The 25,040-nt window shown below is 40.9% G+C and overlaps 1 protein-coding gene across 1 annotated transcript in view; it reads left to right on the forward strand.

Annotated features, from left to right (window-relative positions):
- The first annotated feature begins 1,245 nt into the window (after positions 1-1,245).
- LOC127684892 (formin-1-like) overlaps positions 1,246-25,040 on the forward strand; it is a 75,963-nt gene continuing 52,168 nt past the window's right edge. The window contains exon 1 of the mRNA XM_052181675.1: positions 1,246-3,127. Within this exon, the coding sequence (XP_052037635.1) occupies positions 1,246-3,127 (1,882 nt within the window). The remainder of the gene's footprint in view (positions 3,128-25,040) is intronic.

Below are 25,040 nucleotides of genomic sequence, written 5' to 3' on the forward strand. Positions count from 1 at the left end.
GGGAAAAAAAAACACCTGTGGAAAGTAAATTACAAACTGTATCAGTGGTTAAATGGTTCTTATTTTGTTATTCCTAGGGGATTTTCCTTTAAGTGAGAGCAACTTGAAGACTGGGTGTATTAACTTAAGACATGCAGTGTTGCAGTATGGAGTTCTAAGCCCTATATTAGCATAAGAACGTGTTAATTATGAAGACATTTTGGGACCCCTTCACATCACATAAGGAAGTGCCCATCTTCACCCCTCAGGTGACATTTCCAACCATGTCTATGGTCAGTCACTAAAAATCCCTAAGGACCAGCCATATTAGTCTCTCCGTTTCCCTTGGCTTCAACTAGAAACATGCAGATAGGGAAAAGATTACAAAGCAAAGTCAAGTTGGGCATGATAGTGCACACCTCTAATCTCAGCATTTGGGAGGCAGAGGCAGAAAGATCATCACAAGTTTGAGTCCAGCCTAGTCTACATAGCAAGTTCCAGGCCAGCCAAGACTACATAGCAAGACCGGTCTCAAAACAAAACTTGAGTAAGCCTCCTGATTTCCTTAATTTTAAACTTTTAAATGTAAAATTTCATTTTTTTTGGTACAAAGCTCTCTGATAGAACCTTGCAGAGAGTCAAGCAGGCCTGAAGCAGCATCTCTCGTCAGATAGCTGGTCTGATTATTTTTACTCCACACTGTGCTTTGAAGTAAGAGAATCTTATGATAACAAAAGCTTATCATCTTTGAAAATAATATTCCAAACACAAGTCATTAGAACAATTATCATGTCTAAGGTTCACAAAGTCCTGTTCTTCCAGAACTCCTGAAAGGTTCAATAGCTGTTTTACAGAAGAATAGAAACTATGCTCTGAAGAAGTAAAGAAAACGGATCAGCTCTAGGCTGTACAGTGGGTTCTCAAATGAAGCCAGGGACTTGTCTTAGGACTGAACTGAAGGCCCTTTCCTATCTCTCAGCTATAGAAATACCTCCTAATCAAGGTGGGTAGGAACCTAAGAAGCTGTAGTTAGGCTCCTAGCCAAAAGGAAGGACCAGTGTGGTTATGCTCTGATTGATGTCAGCCTGTGATGTGTACACTCTGTTAGACAAGCAGCTTTCTTCCTGTGTTTCTCCAACAGGCAGCCTCATTGCCAGAGAGGACTGTCAGCTGCCTGCCCTGCCTAGCCACCATCACATGCCTCCGGACTGAAGCTGACCACAGACAGACCAGCATCTCCACAGCATGAATAATTAGGTAGGCATAATGGAAGGCACTCACTGCACCCTCCAGCTGCATAACCCCATCACTGAACTCTGCTATATCAGCTTCTATCTTCCAAAAGGGGAAGTCAGAGGATTTTCATACAAGGGCACTGTAACTCTAGACAGATCCAATAACGCTTTCCATAACTGCTACCAAGTCCGGGAGGGGCCAGACATCACCAGCCTCAGCCAGCAGCCAAACGAACATCCAGGCGACATCTTTTTCAAACAGACTCCCACAAAAAACATTCTGACAGAGCTATACAAGCTCGCAGCAGAGAAGGAGAGGCTGCTGGACAGTCTGCTGAGGTCAGACAACATCCTCGGCATTTCGATGGGGAATCAGGAGGGAAAGTTGCAGGAGCTGTCAGTAAGCCTTGCCACCAGGGACGACCATTTCCAGAGTGCTGGCAACTGGCGCAGAGAACTCCCTGGGAGCTCGCTCATTAGGAGAAGCACCCAAGAGAACAAAAAGCCCCGGAGGTCTGGCAGGAGGAGAGAGAGCCTGGAGGAGCTCCGGGAGAAGAGAACCAGAAGGAAAGGGCGTGGCTGCCAGGAGTCAGTCTTTCAGATGGGGAAGGACCAGGTCTGTTCCGGTAGCTCCCTGTCTCCTGGAGCTAGGCCGAATCTCCGGCTCCTAGAAGAAAGAGGAAATTTAGTTCCCCAGGGAACATTTACCTCTTCGCTGAAGAGGAGAAGAGAGAGCTGCCCTGCCAACATCCTCAGGACACCAGATGCAGACCTGGGCTTCAGAAACTCTAGGAGGACCTCAGAGGACCCTGATCTTGAAGGACCTCTGTCCCCTGACAGCAGCCCCGCCGAGGTAGGAGTTGCTAATGTGGGAGGGCAGCTCAAGAGATCTCACCAGCAGGAGCCCCCACAACCAAATCTGTCTGAAAGTCACGTGAAACATCCAGGGGCAGAGAGGGGGGGCAGCAGGACTCGGAAGTCAAAGTCGTTGGAACGGACTTGCAGTAAGAAACCTGTTTCCAAAGTGGTGACCAAGGTCCAGGAATTATCTGCTCCAGTAAAAAGAATAGTTAGGGCACATCATGATGGCAAAGGAAGGGTTGCCTTCAGCCCAGATACCCAAACTGAGTCTATTTCAAAAGCTGACTTCCTCACCCTCCCAGGAGGTGAAGCTGAGACCCATAGTTCCAGGAGGCTGGTGGAGGAACAGGGAGGGATCAAGTTATTGTGGTCCTCATCCACAGAAAGAACCTCCCTTACCAAAGAACCAGCCAGCACCGAGGCCGCTGTGAACAAGGTTCTCCGCAAGGTGATAGAGAGTGAGAAGTTAGACGAAGCCACTGAGGGGAAAAGGTTGGGCTTCTCTCGCAGCACAAGGGCCACCCACACTTTCCCAGAGTCTCGAAGCCAAAGGAAGGCTGGGCTACCACACAGTGGCCATAAATTCTTGCTTCTAGATCTGCCCCACACAGTAGGTCCTGATTCCCTGCAACCCAAATGCGACGAGAGAAAGCCAAGCCCCCAGGCTCCAACAGCGCTCGGCATGGTATTTAATAATTCATCGCCTCAGTCCAGCGCACACAAACGGCTGTCACCTGTTCCCTCGCCTCTGTCTCCAAGGTGTCCCAGCCCACAGCAGCACCATAGGATCCTCCTGCTCCCTCCACTGCCTAGTGAGGGAGAAGCTGTGTTTAATGAGTGCCCTAGTAAGAAGAACGGCGGCGTCTTATCCTCTGGGTTCCCCTCTGCTGACACCTTGGAGCCATCATCTTCTACGAAGGTCACGGAGACCAAAGGAGCCAGCCCGACTTCCCTCAGAGCAAGTCAAACTTGGCTGGTACCTGAGGAAACTTCCGAAAAAAGCTTGGGGCTAGAGAAGGTTCCGGCTCCACCCCAGCACCAGTTGCTATCAGGTTAGTCTCTGTTTAAGCTATTTAGATCTGTTCTTGGGAGATTCAACAACTATTGATCCACTTCTGCTGCTAAGAGACTGACTAATTCACAATGGACTGATGCTCCTAGGGCGGTGTCATTCAGTCAGTAACAAGAAAACGGAGAATTGTGAATTGGGTGTGGTGATGATAAAGACTTTGTTGACCCAGAGAACTAAGAGTGAAATTGTCTCTAGAATGCTTTATACTAGCTTAGAGATCTGTTTGTTTGTTTGTGGCATATAAAGTTGCCTCCACAATTGCTTAAAGCTGAGACTCAAAAAGGACCAGGCAGAGAAGCAGCAGCTTGTCACTGCCTTTGATGTTAGCACTGAGTAATTGGCCCATTGACCTAAATTCTACTAGTGGTGCTCTGGATGTCATTGTAGGGAGTTTCTAAGCAGAATCACAAAGGCACACTGTTTTTACTCACAAGTTGGCAGCTACTTAGGTTTTGGTTGTCTTGTTTTCTATAAATACATTTGCAAGTGACATGATTTGTGACTTTATTTTTTTTTTTTAACCAGAAAGAAAGCATTCAATTTAATCTGAATATACTTGGGTACATGGTGTGTTGGTCCATGTCTATAAACCTAGAAGTTGGTCTGCTGACGCAGTAAAATCATCAGTTTAAGACTAGCCTTGGCTACAGGGAGAGTTGTTTAAGGTCTGCCTGGGTTACAGAGAGTTCAAGGCCAGCTAGACTCGATGAAAGGCTAGCTCTGTAAACAAAACTGTATATATATATATATATATATATATATATATATTGAAAAAGGAAGTTGGTTCAAGATTTCTTCCAATCTTTTTTTCTATTTAGCCACCCAAATGAGCACAAAGCAGCTGTTGAATGCTAAGTATGTTTTATGTATGGGTTGCTATGTGACTAGAGCAGCAATTCCATTTCTCATGCGTGAAGTACTAATGAGCTCCTCTGACTTGTACATTTTTACATGAAAATAATTTTGAGTGTTCAACCAGGAGTCCTAATCCCATACCCTTGGCATTTTCCAAGCCAGTGCACCCAAACATTCAGGCTTTGTATGTCACTGTACAGGCGAATCTGTTCTTCAGCAACATATGGTCAGCGTCTTAGACTAGGAAATAACTTGTAAATGATACATAATCTCTTATAGGGTATTGGAATTTTATTTATAGAAAAGTCTTGTAACATTTTGAGATAAAAATGTGGATCTAGGAAATAAAAGTTGCCAAAAGCTTTCTCTTTTTCTTGACCTTGTGACATTCTATAAATTTCTCTACATCCCTCATGCAGGGAGATTGTTTTTAAAAAAGGTGGTAAATGCTTTTCCATCCTCTTCATGTATTATGTTGATTTTAGTCCGGTAAAATTTGCCGCTTTCTGCCTCAAAATGAAAGTCATAGAATTGTAAAATTCATATCATGTACTGCACAGAACTAATAACAAAAATATTTTCTGAGCACGGATGCTGACAGCATGAAATCAGTTGGCAACCAAGCTCAATGGAGGTTGAGGAGGGAGCCGGGTGAGGTATTGTTGCCTTACCTCTAAAGTCTGTGTTATGGAGAGTGTGGATGTCAACTTGAGAGTCTAAATATACTGGGAGGTAGGCCTCAAGGCACGCCTGTGGAGAGTATCTTGATTATGTTTATTGGTAGATCTATCATAACTGTAGTTGGGACCATTACTTTGTCAGGGAATACTGGACCATATAAAATGGAGAAAGTGAGCATATATTCTAGATTGTGGATGCAGGACAAGCAACTGCTTCAAGTTCCTACTGCTTCGACTTCCCAACCATGAAGGGCTCTGAACCAAAATGAACCTTTCTCCCTTAAGTTGCTTTTGCCATGGTGTTTTGTCACAGCAACAGGAAAAGGGAACTATGACTTAGAAATTGCATCAAGTTCTAGTGACCTATGCACTCCTCATCCAGAATCTGTGCATTGAATGCCTTTGGTATTTCATAAGACTTCTGTCCCTTAATTTAGGATTACTGTGTCATTTGTTAGTTTCTTATGTTATAAAAACCCCATCATTTTATAAGCTAGTAAGGATTAAGCTTAATTGTTTGTAAGCACATAAGAAGACATTCAGTTTCTGTTGGCACTTGATCGTGACCCACTGAGGGACATGTTGAACGGACAGTTCCATTTTCCATGTGGCTTCTCCATGCAGTTGTTCATGACCACTCTTTGTACTTAAGCCTAGTCTTTTTCTGGGATCTTAGGTAACACTTTTAGGAGCCAGTTATAAAAATCTATGGTAGGATTCCCTACCACAGAGACCTCCTATGCTCCTAACATTATATAAGGAGTTAAAAGTGGGACAAGAGTTGGAGTAGGCGAGACCTTCATTTCCGTAGTAATTAGCATCTCTTAGACTTTGTCCTAGGACAGTCAAACCTGGCACTGGCTTGAGAAGCATGGATGAAGGGAGAGTTCTAGCTGGCACCTTGGATCTATGGTATATGTTTTACCCTTTCCTTCTTTCATACTTCACATTCCGTAGCCAGAGTCCTTGCCGTGTTTTAGTTAACTCCTGCTGCTGGTGAGATCAGAGATATCTTCTTTCTGGGTGCTTCTGTCTTGCTTCCCACATTTCCTCCCTCTCAGTCTCAGCAGAGGCCTCAGACAGAAGCAGCCAGCTCTTCAGAGGTAACTCATTTACCATCACCCTACAGTGGTCCTTCATCTGAATTCAACTCCCATCTTTCCCCCAAGTTAGCTATTAACTAGATGGAGTTTATGGTCTGTGGACATGTATTTCCTCTGGAAATCACTACGAGGGTTTTCACTGAAGTGATGAGAGTAAGATAATTGAAAGCCCTCTTTAATTACTTAAGTAAGAGATTAACTCTTTGAGGTTTAATGTTCACATTACTTTTCAGGTTTCCTGTTTTCATTTATTTTTGACCAAAAGACCCGTTTCTAGTTGGAAGGCTCTAGAGCTACAGACAAGTAAATTCTGAGTACATAATGAAACACATATCTTACAAGACCATGAACTTAAATCCAATGTCAAAGCCACCATGCAGGACATAACATAAAGGTATCAGAAAAGCCATTGATCCATCTCCTATTGGCTTTAAATTTTCTAACTCTTCATCCTATGAGCTACATAAGGAATTTCTTGCATGTTAACAATATGATGAAGCAGAGCACACACTAAATGTGAAAGACTTTTCTTCTCATAGACTCATCTAGTGACCACCCCATAATGGTTTTAGAAGACCTTACTTTGACAATAGAGGTAACTCCAGGTTACCAAGCCTCTGAGAAATGTATTTCCTTAAAATAACTTTGAGGGACTTTTGAGTTGTGCGAACCTACATAGCAGTGTTTTGGGAGCTTAGCATTGAGATTCGTTTCTGGTTTCCTGTTAAACCAAAAAATAAAATAAAATAAAATAAAAATAAATAAAGCTCCTTTAACGGCACAAGCATGACATGACAGTTGGCTCACCACACTGAAGAAACATCTAGTCTTTCTTGTGTTGTTTAGCAAACTTATGATTTTTCTTCTTTGGCATTAGTGAGGCATGATAGAAGCACATGTCTCAAGCATCAAGTTGCTTGATTTTAAAAATCATTTGACCAATTCTTGTGCTCATAAAAGATGTAACTAATGCCAGCTTCTTTAGAGTTGGGAGGCAGGCACTCATGTCAAAGAGTCTATTGTATCTAATCCTTCTGTCAAGTCTTTGGGCCTATAGTATGTGAAGTATATAAATTATTTGCATATAGATATTGAGATTTAATGTAATTTGATGAATTTTTTAAAAGTTCCAAATATTATTAGATATAGACACATATTTAGCTAACTTCAAAAATTTGGTATACACAAAAAGTTACCTGTAATTGCAAGGATAGTAGAGATTTCAGAAAGTGCATATACCTTATTATATCTAGAATAAAAAAGAATACAGTTGAGTTAACAAGAGATATCAAAGAGTCATCATTAAAATTATATGTATGACCTAGTGACCCTACCTTTAAGAACTTTGCTTAAATGAATATATATACCTATATGATTACATGCACACAGGTATTTACTGCAGCAGTTTAAAATTTTATTATCATTATTATGAGTGTTATGTGGGTGTGTGTGTGATGGAGATCATGTGCAGGCATAGACGTAGGAGCACTGCTTTGTGGTGACAGTTCTCTGCTTGGACCTTTATGTGTGCTCATGGGATTGACTTTAGGTCATCAGACTTACGGGGCAAGCACTTTAGCAGCTGACCGTCTTGCTGGCCCTGTAACATTTTTTTATACTTTCACAAAATCTAGGCAAAAAAAACCTGAACATTCATGAACGAAGACATGTTTACATAAGTTACAACACACTTTCCCTCTGTAACACTATGAAACTATCTAAAGTATTAATATAGATTTCTAACAAGCTGCAAAATAATATATAGAATGCTCTTGTTTCTTGTAAAAACCAGTGTGTGTTCTTCCCATATAAGCATCTTTCGCAGAGACTTGAATGTCAGAGAAACAGGTGTAAGGAAGGATTAGCCAGGCTGTTAACAGTCAAAGGGCAACAGCGGGGAATGGACCAGAGAACAAGATGTGAGACCTGGGTGTGTCGGCTCTTGTACCTTTCTGCTTTGTGTATTGTTACAGTGTTTCTCTAGATGTGGGGTGCATGTAACTTTCATAGTTTTGAGAGCATTATTTTTACCATTGTACTTACTATTTTTATTTATATTTTCAGGAACCAGTGTATTTTTATGCATTTATCCATCCCCAAAATGAAAAATTGATGACAGCCTTAGACCTAGAAAAAAATGATTAATTTTATATCCTCTTTCATCACTCATTTATTCCTACATTCAATCTTTCTTAATCCCCTAAAATTTAATCCTTTTTCCTGAAAATTTTGTGCTTTTATATTTTTTAGAGATAAATAGCATTTACACACACACACACACACACTACATATTTTCTTTTTTAAGATTGATTTTATGGTCAGGCAGTGGTGGGACCTTTAATCCCAGCACTTGGGAGGTGGAGGCAGGTGGATTTCAGAGTTCGAGGTCAGCCTGGTCTGCAGAGTAAGTTCCAGAACAGCTAGGGGTACAGAAACCCTGCCTCGAGAAACAAAACAAAACAAAGAAAGATTGATTTTATGTATATGAATTTTTGTTCATAGGCATGTCTTTGCCCCCTTTGAGGGCTTGGTACCGATGGAGGTCAGAAGTGGGCATGGGATCCCCTGAAACTAGAGTCATGTGTGATTATGAGCCTCCATGTGGTTGCTGGCCATTGGGTCACGATCCTCCACGAAAACAAAGAGGCTCTAACTACTGAACTATCAGTCCAGCCACATAGACCGATTTTCACTATCCATTCATGTGTTGGTGAACAACTAGGTTGATTGCAGTTCTTTGCCTTGGTGAATCAATAAATGTGGTGTGTAAATATCTCAGTGGTGGCATATAGAGTTCTCTGGATAAATGCCCAGAAGCAAAATAAATGGACCATATGGTAGTTCTATTTTTAATTTTTGAGGAATCTCAAAGCTGACTTCCACAATGGCTGCATTTAGTCCCCAACAACAGTGAATTAAGGTTTCTTTCTCTCCACATCCTCTCTCAGTCTCTTGACAGACTTATTGATGATAGCCACTCTGACTGGGGCGAGGTGCTTTGACAAAGTAGTTCCAATTTGTATTTTTTCAAGGGCTAAGGATGTTTAACACATTTAAAATAGTAATTGGCTATTTCTGTTTCTTTTTATAAGTCTTTATTCAGTTCATCTGCCTATTTGTTGATTGATAGTTTTGGTGGTTTTATTTCATTGGCATTTAATTTCTGCAGTTCTTTTTGAATTCTGGGCTTTTATTTCCTTGCTTAAGGATAGTTAGTCAAGGTCTTCTGCCTTTTCTTAGACTGTCCATTTGCTCTGATTGTTTCTTCTGCTGTTCAGAAACTGTCCATTCTCAGGTAGCCCCATCTGTTCATACTTAGACTTGGTTCCTATGCTATTGCTGTCCTATTTACAATTGCTACAGCTAATCTGGTACTGATGTTTCCTCTAAAAATTGCAGTTTTATTTCTTTAAGAAAAAACAAAGAAATATGCTTTACTGAGTGTCATGTATATGTGGGGGTAGGATTATAGTGGAAGCACATTTTTCTGTGTTTTTCTGTACCTTCCAATGAAGCAGGGAACTCAGCAATGAGAATATAGTATTTGTCAAAACAAACAAAAACAAACAAACAAACAGGAAAGTATCTGGAGAGCCATGAAGGTAATGCCTGAAAGGAGTATATTTGATGGTAAAATTAGATGAGAATACCACAAAATCCAGAATCTAACCATGAAGGCAGTATGACCGGGGGCGGGGGTGGGGGGCAGTGCCCTTCTGGATTCAACAGAGTCCGAACAGGAACAGACACCTCCAGGCCCTCCCAGGAAAGGGTGGGGGTCGAGGAGGGGTGTGTGACAAAGAATGGCATGGTCCCAGGGGTTGGGGGTGGCTGAAGAAGGGACCAAAAGGAGAAGAACATGTGAAGGGAGCAGTAAATAGCCTGGCCTGACTTTCTAAAGTAAAGCCAAAGGGGACCATCAAGTTGCTGGGTGTGGCCCGCAAGGTCTGCCCGTCAGGGCCCAGAGCAACGAGGGTGAAGTGTATCCCAAGGAGGAGCACATGGGAACCTTGATGATGGAGGTGAACTGCCTGCGACATGGAGACCAAGAAAAGACTTGATTGGCAGAGACCTGGAAGAAGACATCTCAGTAGAACCATCTGCTCTTAGGTAGTTGGTAAGCAGGTGGTAGGCAGGTAATTAGGGACAATGAGAGAGTAGAAAGAGTAGCTAACGTTTCCTACCTAATTTACCAGTGACTAGATGTGGAAAGTGGTTTTTAGACAGCCAGAGTGAACAGGAAGATGTCAGAGCACATGGTTGTCTTGGTGTTAAGTGAGCACTGTAGTATTTCTCTTCCTTTTCATATTTTATACTTCAGTGTTGAATTGGGTTGACTGTCTCTTCTGATGTTAATAAGTGCACATTGAAAAAGTAAATGAATTAGAAATAGAAACTTATTGTTTCGTCCATAGATTCAGAAAGAAATTACCTGTTTCTTTTTTTTGAAACAAGAGTTTATGTTTTCAACAGCGATTGGTATCACATTGCGTCTGCCTTTTTGTTTTTCAAGAACACAGAGTTGAATCTGTCTTACCCAGATATCTCACATTAAGAATAGATGGTCAATAGTATATGAAACACTCTGCCAACGAATGATTTGTACTCTGAGGTCAGTTCCTATACACAATAAATGAAGGGTATTTCTGAATGATTTTTTGAAGGGATTAGGACATGTGGCCTAGTTGGAGTGGGCGTGGCCTTGTTGGAGTGGGTGTGGCATCCTTGGAGAAAGTGTGTCACTGGATATGGGCTTTGAGATTTTAGAAGCTCGAATTCAGACTGTGGCTCACTCTCTCTTCCTGCTGCCTGCTGGTCCAGAAGTAGAGCTCTCCGCTGCCTCTTTCACACTATCTCTGCTTATGTCCCACCTCGATGACAATAAACAAAACTTCCAAAACTAAAAACCAGCCTCAATGAAATGTTTTCCTATATAAGAGGTGCCATGGTCATGGTGTCTCTTCACAGCAATAGAAACCCCAGATGAGACATGAGTATTAAACTTTGGAGATTACGTGTGTTTATATATAAGCATGTATTTATGTACACACACACACACACACACACACACACACAAGCATTCTTCCAGATTGTATAAAAACTCATACTTTTGAAGCTGACGCGGTGGCACATGCCTTTAATCTCAGCACTTGGGAATTAGAGGCAGGTGGATCACTGAGATCCAGGCTAGTCAGGGCTACATAGTGAAACCCCATCTGAAAACATAACCAGAAACATGAAACACCTCACACTTCTGAGCATGTAATTGAATTACAAGCATTTTATCTAATTGATGAAGCTAAATACTGACTGTTGAAGACTTATGTTTTATCCTATTTGTTTAGATCCTCTGAGTAAAGATTTTTTTTTTTTTTTGAGAACATGGAAACATTAGCTTGCACTCTGGGCCCACATTCTTTCTCTTAGTAACTGTTACTATATAATAACACTTTCGTTTGTTCGTGTGATGGACTTCATCTGCTTTCTGATCAGTGCTTTTAAATAATTACCTTTTTAAAAAATAGAATCTTTCATGTAGCCCAAGCTGGCCTCAAACTCAGCACTCCTCTGTGTAGGTATTCTAGACCAGAGTCAAGACACCCAGTTGAGTAATTCTTAGATAAAACTCAAACCATATTGAATGGCCCGTGGAATGTGAAGGTTGGGCATCCCATCTACCTCAAGTTCCTCTGCGTGGACTGGCAAGGCAGCCCCCAGTTTATAGTGTCTCATGGAGTTTCCACTCCCACAGAGAGGTGTGTGACTTACTTTCATCCTTATAAAACTTTTAGTGTTTCAAACCTGATTCTTTCTATGGGGCCAAGAACCTTCTAGGAAAGGGGTTGAAACTAGGTTAGAATTGGAATTCAGACATGTATAAGGTTGCACATGGATGTGTGGGGTCTTTGTAGGACAATTGGTAATAGAAAGGTTCACAGAATAGTGGGAAGAGGAGAGAAGTCTGGGTCGAGTATCTGGGCAGGCATCCCCTGCCCCTGGGAAGAATGCCTCAGGCTCTGTGCAGAAGGGAGTCTGGGAGGAATGGAAGCATGATGTTGACTGTTAGAGGCCAACAACTAGCAGTGTGGAAACTCAATGCAAGCAGAACCCTCCCTGCTGACAACTAACCTGAGGCTACATGAGAGTCGCTGTTAGCACACCAAGAGCAATATGGCTGAATAGAGCCCTGGGGCTCCCAAATGGTAGATCTAGGCATCAGTGGAAGGAGGGGATATGGATCAGATCTGCCTTCATGCTAGCCAGTGAACCTGGGCTTACAGCATTGCAATTCACACGCCTATAACTTTTGTAATAATTATATTCCTAAATTAGTAAGTTGGACCATCCAAGTTTTAGGTATTTCTTCTAAGTCCTGATAGCTTTTGTTATGGACTTAAGCTAATGTTCTGCAGCTGAGTTTTCTGTGTAAAGAAAGAGCTGTCAAATCATCCAGTGAGGTACCAAAGCCACTGACTTCCAGATTTCCCGGAGGAGTTGTGGAAAGTAAACAACGTGTGAAGCTTCAGGTCCCTTCCATTCTCCCTGGAGTTCAGAGCTGTCCGGGCATGCCTGCATAATCAGGTTAGGCCCATCCAGAGTCTAGCCTTTGAATCCGCAGAGGACTATCACAAGGCTCAGTTCACATGGAAGAAGGGAGGATGTGAGATCTGTTGAAAGGTACCAGCTTCAATGGGGGAGATAACTCTGAAAACAATATGATGCAGATCTTTACCCACTGGGTTTCTAGGATGCTCATGTCTGCTCCCTAGAAAGAAAACAACAAAAGACAGGGTTGTTATTTGAAAAAGAACGTTACTACAATTTCTTCGAGACATTGACGATGCAACCTCTGTAGCATAATGTACTTATATGGGTGCAGGCTCTCTACCCAGGGTGGTTTTGAAGCGGCAGGACAGGTATAACACATTGGAGTGAGCTAGATTTTATATTTTCCTAAGGAGAAGTGGGAAATGTGAGCAACTGTGCCTTGGGCAATCCATCTGGCATCTTCTATTGGAGCAGAACAAAGTGCCAATTTTGTCAGCATCAAAAGGCACCTTTAGGCAACCAGAATACAAGAGAACAGTACCCAAGAGGTTGGACATCACATTCGTATGATTGGGTCCATATGATTTCTAGGAGGGTCCAGGAAGGAACTGGCACATTTGTAGGGGGAGCCCAACCCGGATGGTGTGTATAGGCAGCTTATTTTGCATCTTAATATCCCAATGAATGCATTTGTTATAAAGCATAATATCTAATTTAGAATGTTCTCTAGTGAACTGATGACATAGTGTCATTGAAAATACTTCATGCACCACTAGGAAATGTTAGCTTAATTATAACTACAGGTTGCTGTCAGCCTGTGGGGAGTAGGATGGGACTTTAACAGCCATTGTCTGTTGCTGTTCTCCAGTAAGAAAATGGTGCTGCATATAGTATTTTAGAGCCAGTTACTCTGTGCTGTGATTTAATTGCTCTTGGTTAAATTTGATACATTTGTTTCTAGTTCTATATTGTGTTAATTTGTGTTGAATTGTATCTTGGAATACTTTGTCTCACTTTGTATCCCAGTAAACTCATGGCAATCCTCCTGCCTCAGATTCCTGAGTGCTGGTCTTTCAGATGTGGAATTACCAATGCTTGGCTTGCTTCTGTTTGGTTTGTTTGTTTTTATTTTTTTTGTTTTGTTTTGTTTTGCTTTTAGGTAACGGCTTACATAATGATTTTGTCTTTTTGAACAGGCTAATATTGGATTTTTCAAAAATCCAAATATCATAAGGAAAGGAGTTATTTATATATGATGCTTTTAATGTACTTGCATAAAGCTTGGTTTAAAATGGTTCATAGTAGCCTTTTAAATTAACTCTGGTGTTAAATTTTAATTAAATCACAAAGGAACTAAAATTGAATGATTACTAATGACATTGAAATATAAAATTATAAATTAAGTTATGAGATAATAAAAGACAAGAGAAACTAAAGTTCTTTTTTCCTACTAATTATTCATGGAATTTAATTTTCTCTCTAGAAAGCATTCTTAGTTTCTACAGGTATTGCCCATTCAGTTCCTCCTGACTCCTATATTAATTTGTCAAGGTGATAGGTTTTAGACCTCACTTGCTTGTGTCATTACACAGTAATATACATCCTATTGTAAAAGTCCCCATCAGACTCTTTGGGTTTATGACTTGCATTTCATTAATAGTGGGTCAACTTGTACTGATCTTTTTTAATGTACTTGCTGAATTTAATCGAAAGCAACCTTCCTACTTAAAATGACCAAGCAGTTGTCTATCCATCACCACAAATTCATGACCTTCCATAACTTCTGGGATGTGAAGGAATTTTGAAAATGTGATTGAGTGACTAATTTGTCTAGACAGTGATAATAGAGGGATGACACAGTGACCTTTAGAGCATTCGGACAGAACCGTTGGAAATTCCTTTAGCTGACTCCCACAAGAAGAGTAAGATTGGTTTGTCCCCGCCCTGTTCTCGGTATCCCATTACTGCCGAGAACTTGTTCAGTTGGTGTAAGAACACAGTGGGGTTGAAGCTAATGTTTCTCATTTTTAAAAAAGTTATCTTCAAAGTTAGCACTAGTGTTACATATATGTAGATTCAAATTGAATACATGAAACATTCTATTACTTAATAAGCATTTCATTGAAGAGTGAATTACTAGAAGGATGGATGGATGGATAATGTAGCATCTTGTCTACAAACTGACAGTGGGAACAATGTTTTCCCACTCACCCTATGTTAAAAAGAATGAAACTGCTCCATGCCATGTTATGCAATTTACACTGGTATTAGACACTGATACAGTACATTCTAACAAGTTATTTCTGTAAGAGCTGAAGAAGTCTAAGACCCACAGGCCATGAGAATGAAATTAAGTGTAAAAGGTACACATGCATACATGGTGGACAATTTTTTATCAGAGATCTTATATTTTATAATAAAACTTAACCTGACTGTCAAAGCCAGGTATAACCAAGTGCCCAAACTTGACATAGAAACCAACGTTATTTAATGCTTCATGTTTCCCACTGGTCACAGATTAGCCGTGTTGCATTATGCATGATCAAAGGCTGGCACAATTGCAGTTTGCCTTGCAGGTGCTCTGCTTTATGACCCATCATACATGCACTACAAGGCTGGGCAGGCACCTGTTGGTGCTCTTGGCTGCGACCCAGGGTTGTCTGCGACCCAGGGTTGTCTGCAAAGCTGTCCTGCTGAGTGGCTAATGCCCACCACTGGTGTTCACTTTCTGTGTGAAAGCATTCTACTAGGAAACTTACTCACATGCAGCCATAACTGAGGTCACGGGACCTCAGTTTATGCTTCCACACGTTTCTGGCAAAACATCACACTGATCTGTAAAGCTCCTGTTATCACCCAGTGAAGCAAGGTTTTTATAGAATCCTAAGAATGGACGCTGAAGAGAAGGCAAGAAAAGAACAGATGGACCCAGACAATAGCCTGAAAGTTTGAGGTTTTAAGCAGCGGGGAACTGTGGGAACCCCAAGGATCTTCATTTCATCTGCAGAATTCCTATAGTTTTGCTACATCATATAACTTAGCCACAGAGGATATGGTGGACCTGTATTCATAGTTTCTGCCCTTACTGAAGAAGGGGGATTCATTCTGAACATGTACACCAAAAGGCAGGAATCTTGAGACCTGAAAGTCCTCTCTAGTAGAGTGAACTTCCATAGTCTAGTACTTACTGTTTCCTCTCCTGTCTTGTCTTCCATTTCTACTATCAAAAGCTTGTTCTCACAACATTCCCTGAAGTAACTGTAAAGGTTGCCTCCATTTCTGGAACATACTAATCACAGTGTAGTGACAGGATGCTAGAGATGAACATTTTGGGTTAAATTCCAGATCTGCATCCTGCTAGAATATTGGTAACTACTGTACTTCCTTATCTATAAATTGAAATGATAAGTACACACACACACACACACACACTTGTATGTGTATTGAAGAGCTTTGCTCTTCCATATATGTTTAGCACATATTTCCTCAAAAATATTTAGTTCACTTTAGTTTGAAAAGTATTCAAGTTTTTGTTCATATTTTTTTATCCTATTCTTAACCTTGGTCACATAAAGTCTCAAACCGCATGTGTTGAAGAGATGGGAGAAGGGAACAGGGATATTTAAAAACTTTCTATAGCCGGGCGGTGGTGGCGCATGCCTGTAATCCCAGCACTTTGGGAGGCAGAGGCAGGTGGATTTCTGATTTTGAGGCCAGCCTGGTCTACAGAGTGAGTTCCAGGACAGCTAGGGCTATTCAGAGAAACCCTGTCTCGAAAAAACTAAATCCAAAAAACAAAAAACAAACAAACAAACAAACAAAAAACAAAAAAGCTTTCTATAAATCTAAAGTTATTTCAGTATAATAAATTCATTTGAATCTTAACCGTCTTCTCTATTATAAAACTCCTGATTTCTCTCATTGTAAGATAAACATCTTTTCTTTTTATTCTCAGGGAAATTCATGCATAATGTTTATCAGACAACATTATTAGTATTTGTTTATCTATCTAGACTGTAAACTCTGTGGAAGCAGAGGCTGTGCTATTACTCACCTGTGTATCTCTGGTGCACATTGATTCAGTATCTGACATAGTTCATAGGATGCCCAATCTGAAAATTACATGCATCCCAAGATTCCTGTGGGTGTGTTCCAACCCAAAATTGTAAATACTTAAAACATACAATTTTACTATTGTGAGTTCTTTTTTGTAACTTGACAAAAAAAGTGGTTCTTGGGCATTAACTTTGTAATGACAGTGTCATATCTCAATGTGAAAAGGTTGGACATGTCTGATGGCCTATGTTGCATAATTGCTATGTTAACAACTGATGAATGAAGCTCTCCCTGTATTGTGCACAAGTAATAAGGAAAAGGAGATATATGACCATAGGAAGTGTTAACACATGGGAGGGCCAGCGTGGCTGAGATCAGTGCTTTTTACATTGTGGTCACTGGACAACAGCATTATTGACCTCAAGCAGAAAGTGCATAAAATGCTGTTAGGCTGCATGGCATAACCATCAGAAGTGTGGGGTTGGGAGTGAGCAATTTACTTAATCATTTGAATAGAGACCAAGATAAAAGCATAAGCTACACTAACATGCAGCTATGTTAAATGAATTGAAAGTCTTTTCCATCCAAATATTTTATTAGTGAAATGATTAAGAGTTATGCTCCACAAATAATTAGATTCCCACTCAGCTATGTGTAATTATTGTGAATAACTGTTGTAGGTCTCATCAGATTTAGGAACTTGTACACTTGTTAGCATAAATATGCTTCTTATTTTTTATTAGCTCACTGATTAATTCTTTCACACTGCTTTTACATAGGAAGGGGGTGGGGTCTTGCTGAATATTTTTCCTTTCATTTGCTGCTGTGGTCACAATGTTTTATGTGGTCATAATAATAGCCATTCTGGCCTCACTGCAGATGTCTCTAAGGTATGGATGCCTGTCAAATGCCAGTCGCTGCCACACAGTCCAAGATGCACTTCCTCCAAACTGGATTCACATGCATATTAGTGTGCTACAATCTCAAGTCTGCCATCAGTTTTATGTTGTCATCAAATAACTGTTTGAGCCATTGGATTGCATCTACTGAAAACATGCAGACCTCATAATCACAAGTACACATCCTTACTGCTGTGTTGACTCCTTCCTCATGGCTTTAAGAACAGATGTCTAGAAAAATCACCTGATGATGGATGACTAGTCTCACACATGGCCTTTGTCAGGACACTGCCGGTGTCTTCACTGCAGAAGCTGCTCAGCCTTAGCCTCTGTGCTTTTGGAGAAAACTCATGCCTTACTGACCATTGATCTGGTTTTCCTTTCTGAGAAAGAGGTCTGCCTTTGAAGGACACAGCAGCCTTTTGGTCACCTTCCCCAAGTAGGCCATGATCCACACCATCCTTCAGTTGAGCTGGATTGAGGAAGATGCCCCTGTTCTGAAAGGGAGATAGGCTCACTACTGTACAACTCACTAAACCTCAGTCTTGAAATCAGAATGTCTGAATTAAACCCTGCCAACTATGGGTAATGTGTCACTGAGAAGTATGCGACTTGTTTGTATAACCAAAGGCTAATAATCAGTATATGACATTATGATGATGACTGCAGGTGGCAAACTCAAAAGTTGCAATCACTGTTCAATTATCTATGTGACTTCCAAAGTCCCTGTACCATGGAGACCCAATATTTGCAAGTGGGAGAGCTTGGTGCTTCTCCTACAGGACTGTTGACCTGAGACCTCTCTATGGGGGGTTGTGAGAGGCTTTAACAGGAGCCAGGGGCCCAAGGGGCGTGGCTAAATATCTGCCATCCCTTGGGGGCAGGGGGGGACAATCACCTGCTGGATCTCCTGCATTTTAAGCCTGAGCTCACCAGGAACCAGGATGACTATCACAGCTCACCACCCCACAGGAAGATTGTCTTGATTGTTAATTGAGGTAGGAGGGGCCTGCCCACTGTGGGCAGCACCATTCCCATGGCGGGTTATCCTAGGCTATATGAGGAAGCTAGCTATGCATGAGCCTGAGCAAGGCAGCAGGCAGCAGGCAGCATTCCTCTATGGTTTCTGCTTCAAGTTCCTGCCCCGACTTCCCTCATTGATGGGTTATTGCCAGGAGGTGTGAGCTAAATAAATCCTTTCCTCTCTTAAGAGGTTTCTGGTCAGAATGTTTTTATCACTGGTACTCATCCTAGTGTGAGGCATTAGTGTGTAGGGAGGGGCATGCAGATGGAGGAGGCCACTTTGGTGTTTTCTTCTAGTGCTCTCTACCTTACTTTCTGAGGCCAGCTCACTCACTGTAATTGGAGCTTGATGATTGGCTGGCAAACCCCCAGGAAGCTGCCTGTTCCGACCGCTCACCTTTGCTGATATTACAGGCATGCCCACCAAAGCTGGTCTTTTGTATAGAGTGCTGGGGATCCAAAGTCAGATTCTGGTGCTTGTGTGGCAGGCAGGTTACCAACTAAGCTGTCTCCCAGCTGCCTGGGAGGTATTTGATTGAATGGGATGACTCACCAGTTCCAAATGGCTTTTCTGTAAGGTCTCACTCTTCAAAATGAGGGCTGAAAACACAGATGCTATATTACAATTACTTTGTTTTTTGTGTGTATGTTTTTAAAATATACTTCCTAACATTATGGCAAGATTGACTCTATTTATGAAGGGCTTATAAATGATCACCACTCACAATGTATCATGCATTTAAATGTGGTCCCAACACCCAGATTAATTAAAGTGAGTCAGAAGATAACTTAGTTCTTTTTTTCCCCCATTGGCAGAACATAGCATAGATACAAAATAGGCCTTTGCCATTCAGTGCTTCTATTTCAAATATATTACTGTCTGGTGGTAATATCAGGCTTATTTTTAATCCTGAAAAATGAGATGAATATACTTTGCCTGAGAGATAAAATATGTTGACATATGTTTAAAAAAATAAATGGCCACTCTCAGGAATAAGCCCTTGGAAGCACATACCCTCAAGGAACCTTTTAGCAATTTCTAATTTCTTTTTTCTAAAGCCAATGGCAGTTCTACAAGCTCCACATTGATTTAGTCGTACTTGTTTTTTCTTCTTGTGATTATATAACTGTCAGCTAGTGCCTTCATGTTGTAGATAATGAAAAGCAGGGTTCTATCCACATTCGATGTTGAGGGGCAGGAGATCCTGGGTCTTCCAGCTTCAGTGTTGGTGTTTCCCCTTCTCCATAGGAAGCCCCTGCCACAAGTTTATAGGTAACGTGAAGTATATATGGATCTTTAATAATTTTGAGTTAGTACTACAATAGGTATTTAAGTATTTATTTGAATCTTAAAATTTCCTTTATACATGACTTAAAAAAATTTTTTTAAATGTGTGTAAGTATTTTGCCTAAATGTATGTCTGTACAGCATGTGTGCCTGATGCTCCTAGAGGCCAGAAGAAGGCTTTCGAGTTTCCATGTGGGTGCTAGGGATCAAACCCATGTCCTCTGAAAGAGCAGCCAGTGCTCTTAAGTCTGAACCATCTCTCCAGCCCTAAAACCAATTTACCAATACCCTTAATATTATTATCAATAATTAATGACCACTAGTACTTACATCCAATGGCATAAACAGCTTTAATATGAAACATCCAGATGTTTACTCAGTATGGATTAAGAGGCAAGGTTTTGAAAAAATATTCCTTGTTCAGCATATAAATTATCTCAAAATTCTAAGTATAATACATAGTCATTGAAATACCATTTGTAATAGTCCCAGACTTCTTTTGGCTAATTGGCAAACAAGGAGCTTAGAATGAATCTGTAAGGACAGCGACTCTTTGATGCTTGGCCTGTTCTAAGCCTCTGAATTCTCCAATTTTAATAACAGAGTGCTCACTCAGAATCTGCTTAGCTTCCACGGTTACCTGATGCCCAAAGGGTGAGTTTAAGAAATAAATGAGTTTTCTTGTATATGGCTTATTTGTTACTTTTTGGAAAGTAATGGATGATTAAGATACTACGTGGTCATTATAGAAGGTTCCTAAGGGTCTCCTTCACTAACAGTCTTCTATATGTGTCCCTATACTACATTCACTTTGTGAACTATCTTCTATCTAAATTTGTAAAATCATAGTTGCTTAAACTGTGCTATTTCTCTGTGCTTGGCTGGACGATGAGAAAAAGAGGCATCACAGAATGAAGGGAACTAGAAACCTGTTGCTTTGATAGATTGCATGTTAGAGAGAGACTCCTCAGTGTCAGTGTTCTCCGTGCTGGGAATGACAAAACACAGCGTTCTTAAGATGTCCGCAAGATGGTCATCACAGTGTCAATCACAGCACTGGGGTGTGCCAAGAGGAACAACTCCTGCTGATATTCCTGCTTCCACTGCTGGTCCACTATACTGTTCCTGATGACATGGAAGTACTAGCTAGTTTGGTGTGTTTTCACAGAGCATGTGTTTTCAAAGATATTCACGGCAGCCATAAATTGGATGTGTCAGCAAAGAGTTATGCTTCTGATTTCTACAATAATTTCTCTGCTTTTCTTCACTGTAACTGTTATCTGAAAGAATGCATAGCAAGTGGGTTGCTGGGGTTATCTGAAAGTGCTCAAACAGAGCGATGGATGGATTCAAATGGGGCTGGAATCTGAAAACTGCATTTCTCCAGTCTCGAGTTGTGCCTTTTCTTTTTCCTGTCTGTACTCCCAATCTGCAACCAAGAGATAGTGAGCATTTCATACAGCATTTGAGGCGATGCAGACTCCCTTTTAATGGTGACAAGGATTTGCTGCTGAGAAGGACTTAACTCAGTTTCATATGTAGAAACTGATCATTTCCAGCATCTATTCACTTTTCAGATAGGAAGGGGTTAAACCTTGAAACATGGCACGAGACCATAGTGAAGCATGTCCACAATATCTAAATAATCACTGAAGAGGCAGATTCCAGGTCAGACTTGACCAAAGTTCAGACTGTTCTCATAGACATCCTACAATGGCATTCATAAAGAAAAACATTTGTCAAAATCTAAAGTATCATTTACTGTGTATATTTCTTTGCATATCATCTGCCTAGGCTAATCTTAACTACTGAGCTATGTATAGTCGTTTATTGTCAAATAATTCTTGTTGTCATTTTAAGTTCATAAGTTAAAGAATAGTTCCTGCCATGGGTTTTTTATAATAGACCAAGAGGCCTTGTCTAATGGTTCCAAGCAAGAATTTCCTACTTGGGATTAGTAGGCAGCGAATAACCATTGCCTCTTCATGCTCTTCATGGAATAGGGCATGCATTCTACTAACACCAACTTTAAAAAAATATTAAAATGTGCTAATAAAAATTTCATCTGCTAGTACTATTTTTAAGTACTAGTTCAATAAATATTAACTTTGCATCACTCAAGGATTTTATTCCTGCAGAAGAAAATTCTTATCTAAAGCTAAGTTTTTGATCAATGCTCTGGTATTACTCAGACTCAAATATTCCAGCCCAACCCAACGTCTTTTTTTTTTGTCTTTTTTTTTTAATGTTGACAGAATCCCTCTAGCACTCCCAGTTATATTCCTCCTACATCTGCCAGCTAGCAGGCCTGTGTCCTTTCTTTCTCTTCAATTCTCCAAATCATTGGGAGAAGAAATTGAAAGAATCTATTGTTAATTGGCTGACTGCCAGAGTTTAGCTCTTCTTCTTACAAGTCCAATGACTCATTAAAAAAAAAAGCGGAAGACAGAGTTATTGAGAGTCCTGAGGATTTGCCATTTGTTATAAGATCTTGTCTTTGCAAACCTGATTACACAGAATTACTCCTTTCTCCAGGGGTCTGTGCCTTGCTCACCAGAGTGCATTCAGACATGAGATGCTCTGCCGGGAACCTTTCATACACTCTAGTTTTAGTTTGGGCTTTAGCTTCTTAATTTTATTTCTTTGTATAAAACATAAAGTTACTCAATACTTATGGTTTTATTATTGAGAAAGTCAGTTAGTCAATTAATTTTCTTGCATCTAATCTACCATTGTAATGCCTTAAAAGATCACATCTGTGCTTTTTAGGTTTTCTTACGAAATCTCCTGATGGCTTCTTCTGGTCACTGGTCACTCTCACCCATTGTGTCCCATTTCCTTCCAAGATGTCTTGTTTTCTTTTCTCAGCTCTTGGGCACTGTGAAGGTTCCACCCTGCCCTCTGGGGAGTTATGCTAACTAGTGTCAGCTGGAGGCCAGGTCTCCTGGGGATTGGGTAACTTGGAGTAGCTTTCACAGCAGACATCAGCCTTGTTTCTGTAAAATCTCGATCCTTTCCTCTTCTTGGCTTAAGCATATAAAGTGACTCCGTGTCCTCAAGAACTGACTGGGTGTCAGGCGTGTGGCTTAGTGAACCGACCCTTCAAGAAAAGTGGCTTATTATAAAGGACTGTTGAAAAATAGATAATGATCTTTTCTTTTTTCTTTTATTGGATATTTTCTTTATTTACATTTCAAATGTTATCTCCTTTCCCAGTTTTCCCTCTGGAAACCCCCCTATCCCATCCCTCCTCCCCCTGCTTCTATGAGGGTGCTCCTCCTACCTACCCACTCCCGCTTCCCCACCCTGGCACTCCCCTACACTGGAGCATCATGCCTTCACAGTACCAATATGTTCCAAATAGTTCTTTGTGAGAAGATTTAACCATGCACAGCTTCAGCTATAATTCTTGAGCCCCAGCTAAATATCTTTTAAAAAAATAAACAAAAACAACAAAAAAAAATCCTATCTTTTAAACAGAGCATGTGTCTTCCGGTCACTCTCAAAATGACAAACACAAAGGGAAGGAGAAGAGAACAACCTTGTATGTTTTCTGTGCCTAAGAAAAAGAACACAGGGCTGTTCTCTTGACCACTTACATGTGAATCTGCAAAAAATAATGATATTATAGACATCAAGGGAATGGACATAGTATAAAATGAAGTAAAATAAGAAGAATGCCCTATAAATGTCACCATGACAGTGTCCCTCAGCATGTCATTGGTGTTATTGCAAACAGGCAAGTTACAGAAAAGATTCTTGCTAAGAGAAGTAATGTGCATATTGAGTACCCTAAGCACGGAAAGAGCTAAGACAGCTTCCTGAAATGGGTGGGAAAAAATGTAGGAAAAAAAAAAGGCAAGAAGCCAAAGAGAAAGGCACCTGGTTCCAGCAAAGCCTCAACCTGCTGCCTGCTGCGCCTCAACAAACAGGCTTTGGGGGAGCTATCAGAAAGAGAGGCTTCAAGGGCTGTCTCCAAACACCTAAAGCCACCTCCTCTCACCTTAAAGGCTCTTTTGCCCCCCGGTAGCACCATTCTGAGGACCAGCTTTTAATACATGAGCATTAGGGGAACATTTGTGTCCAATCTGTATCAGTCCAGAAGGTGGGACTCTGCTGCATTTATTCAACTCGTTAAACTAGAGACAGCTTAGGGAAGAGAGAGTACAAATTGTTCTTGCATACAAAAGGAATTTAGGAGTCATAGCATCCACACGAAATATATAAACTTTGTCTGAAACATGGCTGAAATAACCCATTTCTAAAAATACAGATTTGAGACAATCACATAAATTGAGCATGGCCTATAAATTAGTATCAGATAATACTAAGGATTTGATCTAATTAAGAGAATATTTTGAGTCTCAGAAGAGTCCTTGGAATTTTAAACAGTGTTGAGACTATGAAAGACTAGAGGGACTTTTGAAGTTGTACTAAATGCATTTTGCACTGTGATGTGACCACAAGGGAGTGGAATGTGATGGTTTAAACAAGACTGTTTCCTCATAGGCTTATATGTTTGAATATTTGGTTTCCAGTTGGTGAAAGTGTTTGGGAAGGATTAGGAGGAGTGGCCTTGTTGGAGGGGGTGTGTCAGTGGAAGTGGGCTTTGAAGTTAAAAACAAAATCAAAATTAAAAAAAAAAAACTTAATATTCTCAGTTAACTCTCTTGGCTTTGTGGTTGCGTCTCAAGATGTGAGTTCTCAGAATCTGCTCCTATTCCTGCCTGCTTCTGTGTTTCCCACAGTGGTGACCATGAACTCTAATACTCTGAAACTATAAGCACAAAATAAACATGTTCTTTTATAAGTTGCCTTAGTCATAGTGTCTGATCACAACAATAAAAATTAACTACAACATCTAGTAAAACAGAGGAAAGCAGAGTTGCTACGCTAAGTCGAGTTGTCTCTGTCGTGTTGAAGTTCAGCTGAGAGGAGGCCTGGGTGGCTCTGGGAGATATAAGATGTGCTGGAAGGTGGCAGGGTAGAGAAAAGGATCCCACTGAAAGGAAACCTGCTCTGGCCACACTGTGCTGGCAAGAGTGAGTGAAACAGGAAGCTCAGGAGAACAAGAAGCAACAGCTGCAGAGTACAACGGCCACGAGCTGGTGACGCCTTTCACTCTGTTCATCTGTAGGTTGCCTCCGATAGGAATCTAATACCGCAAGTGTCTGCATCAGTGATAATGTTCCCATAGCAGCCTGTCCCAGCACGGACATGCATCCGTTTCTCTTCTCATATTCCTCTCTCTCTCTTCCATGTTCCAACACTGACTTTGACCCCATCTGTACCATCACATCTGTGCCTTTGGACATTGGTTTCCAAGTGGCAGTCACGGCAACAATAGGCATTTAGACAGGATCTAGACAGAGCTTCATAGAATCCAGGTATTGAATGGACACTTCATAAATACTATAGGTATTTCAAACCTCAATCCATG

The sequence above is a fragment of the Apodemus sylvaticus genome, chromosome 5 (assembly GCF_947179515.1).
Source record: "Apodemus sylvaticus chromosome 5, mApoSyl1.1, whole genome shotgun sequence".
In the NCBI taxonomy this organism is placed as follows: domain Eukaryota; kingdom Metazoa; phylum Chordata; class Mammalia; order Rodentia; family Muridae; genus Apodemus; species Apodemus sylvaticus.